This window comes from Parus major, chromosome 23 (assembly GCF_001522545.3).
Source record: "Parus major isolate Abel chromosome 23, Parus_major1.1, whole genome shotgun sequence".
Taxonomy (NCBI): domain Eukaryota; kingdom Metazoa; phylum Chordata; class Aves; order Passeriformes; family Paridae; genus Parus; species Parus major.
Window position 1 is genome coordinate 354803 of NC_031791.1, and position 6562 is coordinate 361364.

General features: G+C 64.5%; 2 protein-coding genes across 3 annotated transcripts in view; both read left to right on the forward strand.

Annotated features, from left to right (window-relative positions):
* Positions 1-1682, forward strand: part of ZDHHC18 (zinc finger DHHC-type palmitoyltransferase 18) — an 11139-nt gene extending 9457 nt beyond the window's left edge. Inside the window, exons 9-10 of one of the 2 annotated variants that reach the window (XM_033519594.1) lie at positions 805-896; positions 1569-1682. In XM_033519594.1, the coding sequence (XP_033375485.1) occupies positions 805-846 (42 nt within the window). In that variant the 3' untranslated portion in view covers positions 847-896; positions 1569-1682. Of the gene's footprint in view, positions 1-804; positions 897-1258; positions 1301-1568 lie in introns of those variants that run through there. The other variant, XM_033519595.1, reaches the window with a different exon arrangement.
* A 2536-nt stretch (positions 1683-4218) lies between these two features.
* On the forward strand, positions 4219-6177 carry SFN (stratifin). The gene has a single exon (XM_015649373.3). The coding sequence runs from the start codon at positions 4962-4964 to the stop codon at positions 5700-5702; it is 741 nt and encodes a 246-aa protein (XP_015504859.1). The 5' UTR covers positions 4219-4961; the 3' UTR covers positions 5703-6177.
* The last annotated feature ends 385 nt before the right edge of the window (positions 6178-6562 follow it).

A 6562-nucleotide genomic window follows, 5' to 3' on the forward strand; every position in this document is an offset into this window, starting at 1 on the left:
TGTCCCCAGGGCTGTCCCCAGTGCCCTGGGAGCTGTTCCAGCTGCCCATCCATGAGCACCACTCTGCACCCAGGCAGCCAGCTCTGCCCCCTGGGCTGAAGGGAGAGTCACAAACCTTGTAGCAATACTTGAATCGTGTTTTTAGAAGCTGCTGGATATTTTTGCACAATTTGTAGGAGTTTTTTCTCGGTAGAACGTTTCTGTCCTGCGTGGGGAGCGTTGTTGGCACCAGGGCAGAGGCTGACAGTGCCGAGCTGCCTGTCAGGTTTCCTTGGATCAGACAGACCAGTTTCAACCTCGGGCAGGGGCAGCACATTTTGGGGGGGCATCCCAGCCCCCCTGAGTTCACCAGCATCGTGCTTTGTACTCTGCAAGTGCCTGTGCCAGGGGGATGGCAGAGGAGCAGTGAGGAGGGGGCTTACCAGGGGCCAGACTCCTTCCTGTTTTTATTTAAACCAGTTTCCTTTGTTACTCAATAAAATTCTATTTTTAAAGAGTTAACTGCTTGGATGATTATTTTCCTCCTTGAAGATAGAAGAGGGCAGGTGTGTCCTGGTGTTTGGCATCCCTCAGGTGCCACCTGGACCTGGTCAGGCCTCACCTGGAAACTCCTGCTCCGAGGGATGAGCAGTGTGACTCTTGCTGGAGTGGAGGGAATTTGCTGTCCCACATTTCCAGGCTGGGCAGGGGCTCATCCCCTCCCCACTGTTGTCACCTCAGTGTCCCTTCCCCAGCTGGGAGCTGTGCCAGCCGCTCTGGCCCCGTGGCAGGTGTGAGGTGCATAACCTCTGGTGTCTTCCCCAGGAGGATGCCTGCCAGGACTTTGCCATTTCCTGCACAGCCTGACGGGACTTGCCCCTCCTCGGACGTTTGCCCCGATTTCTGAGGGCTGCCTGGTAAGAAAGTGCTTCCTTCTCCCTCTCAGCCACTCAAAGCCACCCGTCTGTGTCCCCTGCATGACAGCTCTGGCCTCGGAGCCATCACCCCGTGCTGACACCACGAGCCCCATCCATCCCCGCAGGACCCACGGGGGCAGGGAGGGTCAGGGGTCCCCTGAAGGCTGTGCCAGAAGAGGATGGCTTTGGCTGCCCTGGCTTGGGGCTGGGGACACGTGTGGGACATTGTGGCACGGCAGAGGGGTCTGCAGCCTGGGGCTTGTGTGAGGAGACCCCAGCCAAGGAGAGATGGGGTGTCTGGGGGGAGCAGCGGCCCCTGGGACAGGTCTGTGCTCCCATCCCTGACCCGTTCTGTGGCTTAGGGGATCCCTCTGCCGCTTTTCCTCTCTTCAGCACCCGGTTCCTCCTGCTGTGACCAAGGTAAGTTCCTTCAGGGCATGTTGTGATCGCCTGTGTCACCTTTGGGCCGCGAATTGTCCCTCTGCCCCCGTCCCTGCAGCACCCCAAGAGCTCCCTGGGCCTCGGAGCCCCTTGGTGCCCCGAGCCAGCCCCGGTGCCACTGGGGCAGTGATCCCGGCTGTTCTGCCCTGCTTCCACTGCTCCTCGGCTCCTGTTTCTGGCTCTAACCCTCTCTTTCTCTTCCTCCCCTCTCCTCTCCCTCACCTCCAGCAGCCCGTGCCTCCCACGGGAGCCAAGCCCACAGCCATGAGCACCTCGAGTGCCTCCCTCCCCGGGGAGGAAAAGCCTCCGCAGCCCCGCTCCGGGAGCCGAAGCCATAGAGCCACCCCAAGGAGGAGCAACACCTGCAATAACCGCGGCTCCCGCTGCCGGACGGAGCCCGAGGCCACCGGACGGAGCCCGAGGCCGCCGGACGGAGCCCGAGGCCGCCGGACGGAGCCCGAGGCCGCCGGNAAGGAGGAGCAACACCTGCAATAACCGCGGCTCCCGCCGCCGGACGGAGCCCGAGGCCGCCGGACGGAGCCCGAGGCCGCCGGACGGAGCCCGAGGCCGGCAGCCGGACACTCCGTGGCGGTGTCTCCCCGCTGCAAACGCTGCAATGCCGTGCTTGGTGTCCCAATGGGATTTTGGAAGGAGCAGGACCACGCCAGGGCATTTACAGCCAAGCCAGGGGCACCGGCCCCCAGCCCCCAGAGCCGTGTCCATGTGCCACAGGACTTTCCCGATGGGAATTTGTACCCGGTCTGTTCATCCCTGCAGCCCCCCGGGCCGGCTCATCCCAGCACGGCTCTGGTTTAGGGGAAGGGGTTCCAGCACCTTGAGCCTCCACCCCTGGAGCTGAGTGGAGCAGCCAGGCCTGCCCCAGCCCTGTAGGATTCACCATCTGTTTATGCCTTTTACTTTTGTAACAAAATGAAAGTTTCTCCTATTTCCTGTACTCCGGTGTCTGGCTCTGCTCTGGTGGAGGGGAGCGGCTCCTGCCTGGGCAGGCCCGAGCAGGAGCTGAGGGAAGTCACCGAGGGCTGGCACCGCTCTGCCATCATCAGCCGTGGGGATGGGAGCCCGGAGCTTCCCAAACGGGGCTGCGGCACAATCTGGGGCCGGTCTCAGCCGTCCGTGGTTCTGCGCCCTCCTGTGCAGGGGGAAGGGCCGGGAAGGAGCAATGGGCAGTGCCCGCAGGACCCGGGGCACTGTGAGCACCCTCGCAAAAATGCGTTGTCCGCTGATGTTCCGGCGTCCCCACAGGCAGGGGGAGCAGCAGGGCTGGGCAGGGTGGCCAGACGGGCTCTGAGCATCCTTCCAGTGCCGCTGGGAATAGCCACGAGCATCCTCTGCCTCCTGCCAGCGCCCAGCCCACGCCCGCCCTCGGCTCCCGGGGCTGGAGACGCGCACTGGCCCGGCTTAGCTGGGCGCCCCTCTCCACACAGGATGCTTTGGGATGCACCTTCTGCTGCTGCCCTTGCGTTCGGGGCACCCAGGGGTGCTCTGTAGGGTGATGGTGCAGCCCCACAGCCCCTGCGAGGCTCTGCCCTCCCCCAGCGCTGATTTCCCACGGAGCCGGTGGAGCGGAGCGTCCCCGCAGCCGAAATTGGGCAGCGGCTCGGCCGCTTCGGCTGCCGCAGACAGCGGAGCCACCCCCGCCCCACTCGTGTCCCGGCTGGGGAAGGGGATCCCGGGTTCAAGAGCCCAGTGCAGGGTGGGCAGGATCATCCCGGGCAGCTGCGGGTCCCTCACCAGCGCGGGGGGCTCTGCGGACCCCAAACCCAAACCACGGCTTTGCTGCCCGAAGGAGCGAGCTCGGCTTGACCCACCCGGGATTCCTGCCTGCGGTTTTCCAAGGGAAGGAGCTGGATTTTGGCAGCCTGGGTATATCGGGGTGACCCTTCCGCCCCAGTCCCTCTGTGAGGGATGGTTTTGCGCCCGATGGAAGTTCTGGGAGGGTCTCGAAGGGTCTGCCTTGTGTGCGGGGCAGAGGAGAGGAGCCGCCTGTGCTGTCCCGTTCCTTTGGGAAGAGCCTTTCCCGGCTCCGCGGGGCGGGACCAGCTCACCTGGGGAAGGAGCTCCGATTGCTGCCCGCGGCGCTCGGGGGGGATGGAGGGGCTTGGGGAGGCTGCTGGGGCTGGAGACCCTCACGCTGCTGCCACGGGAGCCCCTCGATGGCACCCCGGGCCCCCCAAACCCAGCGCCTGTCAGGGGCTCGGCCGGGAAGGGGTGAACGGCCCTGAACCCCTTCCCAGCGTGCAGAGATGGTGATGTGGAGGCTGGGGGTGCTTTCCAGGGCTTGAAGTGGTCGGGAAAAGCATCCTCACGTCTTTCCTGAGTCCTCCATCCCAGCAGGGTCGGCCGGGGCGGAGCGGGAGCTGAGCGGGGCGCGGGGGGATCCCGGGGCGCTCCGGGCCGGGTGTCGGCAGGGAGGAACAAAGCGAGTCAGGCTCGCTGAAAGAATCACAACGCCCCTTTTGGCCTTGGCCCGGAGCCGCCCGCCGCACCCTGCCCTTCCCGCACGCTCCCGCACCGAGATAAGGCCGGGCCGGGGCCGGGGCTGCGCCCGGCGTGTGCCGACAGGCTCCGGGTGAAACTCAGCGCAGATCCTATCGCAGCCCCGAGCAGCCCCAGAGTTACAAAAAGCGAGCGCTAAAACGCCTCGTTCACAGCTCGGGAGAGGCGAAACGCCGGCGGCGGGATGGGGACGGGGAAAGGCAGCCCTGGGATGGGGGTGGTGGGGATGGATGGATGGATGGATGGATGGATGGATGGATGGATGGATGGATGGATGGATGGATNGGATGGATGGATGGATGGATGGATGGATGGATGGATGGATGGATGGATGGATGGATGGATGGATGGATGGATCCCCTCGCTCGTCCCACCCCGGGGTGTTTTGGGGGTCCCACCGAGGGGTTTTTGGGGGTCCCATCGGGCGAGGTCTGACCGTGCCCCGCGTTTTGGGACGGTCCCTGCCGCGGCGCCTGGGAGAGGTGCGGAGCCTGTGCCTCGGTTTCCCCACCTGTGGGAATAAATACCTGCCCGTCAAGCCCTCGCAATTGCTGCCGAGTTAATCACCATATTAAAAACGACAGTGATATGGCTTTTTCAGGGGGGAGGAACCATTTTCACCAGCGGCCACACCCCGTGGCCCATTTCTCCGATGGTGGGGGAAGATTCGAGCGCTGCCGCGTGTCCCCGAGCCCCCCAAACCAGAGCGCAGCTCCTGTCACCCTTCCAAGGCCTCTCAGCAGCGGGATGGGCGTTCCCTGGGTGCCGGGGTGGGCGTTGGCTCTGGGGAGAGCCTGGGGGCACCCAGGGGTGCCGCACCCACGGGGAGGGCAGGGCGTTTCCCCCCGCGCCCCCTCCCCAGCGCCCGCCGCCCGCGGCCGGTGATTCACCGCCAGTTTCCTTTTAAGGCCGCGCTCGGCGGGGAGGAAGCAGAGGAGGAGGAGGAGGAGGAGGACACTCCTTGGACCTGGCTGGCTCCTCCTGCTCTCGCTCGAGGCTCCGACGCCCAGCCAAAAGCGAATCCCGGCGGCAGCGCTCGGCAGAGGCTCCGAAGGCTCCCGGCCCCGCTGCTCGCCCAAGCGTCCGCCCCGCGCCCGCGTCCCAGCCATGGCAAGAAACCACCAAGTGCAGAAGGCCAAGCTGGCCGAGCAGGCTGAGCGCTACGAGGACATGGCAGACTTCATGAAGGCGGTGGTGGAGCACGGGGACGAGCTCTCCAACGAGGAGCGCAACCTCCTCTCGGTCGCCTACAAGAACGTGGTGGGCTGCCAGCGCTCGGCCTGGAGGGTCATCTCCAGCATCGAGCACAAAACCGAAGAGGGCGACGACAAAGCTCAGGTGGTGAACGAGTACCGGGAGAAGGTGGAGCAGGAGCTGAACGCCGTCTGCAACAACGTCCTGGGCTTGCTGGACAAGTATCTCATCAAGAAGGACAGCGATACCGAGAGCAAGGTCTTCTACCTGAAGATGAAGGGTGACTACTTCCGATACCTGGCCGAGGTGGCCAGCGGGGACGACCGGCTGTCGACAATAGAGAAGGCCCAGGAGGCCTACCAAGAGGCCATGGACATCAGCAAAAAGGAGATGCAGCCCACGAACCCCATCCGCCTGGGGCTGGCCCTCAACTTCTCGGTGTTCCACTACGAGATCGCCAACGCCCCCGAGCAGGCCATCTCCCTGGCCAAGACCACCTTCGACGAGGCCATGGGCGACCTGCACACGCTCAGCGAAGACTCCTACAAGGACAGCACCCTCATCATGCAGCTGCTCAGGGACAACCTCACGCTATGGACAGCCGAGTGCGCCGGAGAAGACGGCGGCGAGGCTGGCGAAGAGCCCAAGAACTGAACGTCCCCTGCCGAGCCGGGGACCGGCCCCCACCTGCCCCTGCTCCAGACCCTGCGGCATCTCTTCATGGTTTTTTTTGTTTTGTTTTGTTTTGTTTCGTTTGGGTTTTTTTTTTTTTATTATTGGTTTTGTGGGGGAGGAGTCTCAGCTCCCCCCAGCCTGGATACCGGGAATTGGGGTGGTTTTGGCAGGGCCCTTCCCTCCTTCTGCCCCATCCACTGCTCTGGGGAGGGGGAAAAGAGGGAGAGGGGGTGTTTCTGTCCTGGAGAGCTGCCAGACCCCAACTATTTAACATTTTTTTGTGGGGGGTGTCCAGTCTGGCTTGTGCCAGCTCCAAACCCCCTGTCCCTGTCCCTGGCGGGGACTGGAGCAGCCACAGGAGAAGGTGAGGGGGGGTCCGGGCAGCCCCCCCGTTCCGGGAGGGGGTCGCGTGTTGCCAAAGCCTCTGAGCGTCTCCAATAAACCTTCTCCTGCACCTCTGCTCTCGTCTGCCTCGTCTCTCCCTGCGCACATGTCCGGGCAGCTCCGGGCGCCCGCCTCGCCTCCCCTCCCATCCCGGGCTGGGGAGGGGCTCCCCCGGCGCTCTCGGTGCCCGTGGAGGGGCTCAGGGCTCTGTGCATCCCCGGCTTTTGGCAGCCCCACGCTGGCCTGGCTGCTCCATCAGGTGCTCAGAGGTCCCCAAAGTCCCTGACCCCTCCGCCCTGGTACAAGCCCAGGGTTCCCCAAAATCTGCCGCTGGCACCCCTGGGTGGGTCCCCAGGTCCTCCCCCATGGTTCCTCTGAGTCCGGGGAGGAAAATCCACAGAAGCTGCCTCGGCTGCGACACGGGACAGCCCTGGGGTGTCGGTGGGGTGGGGACG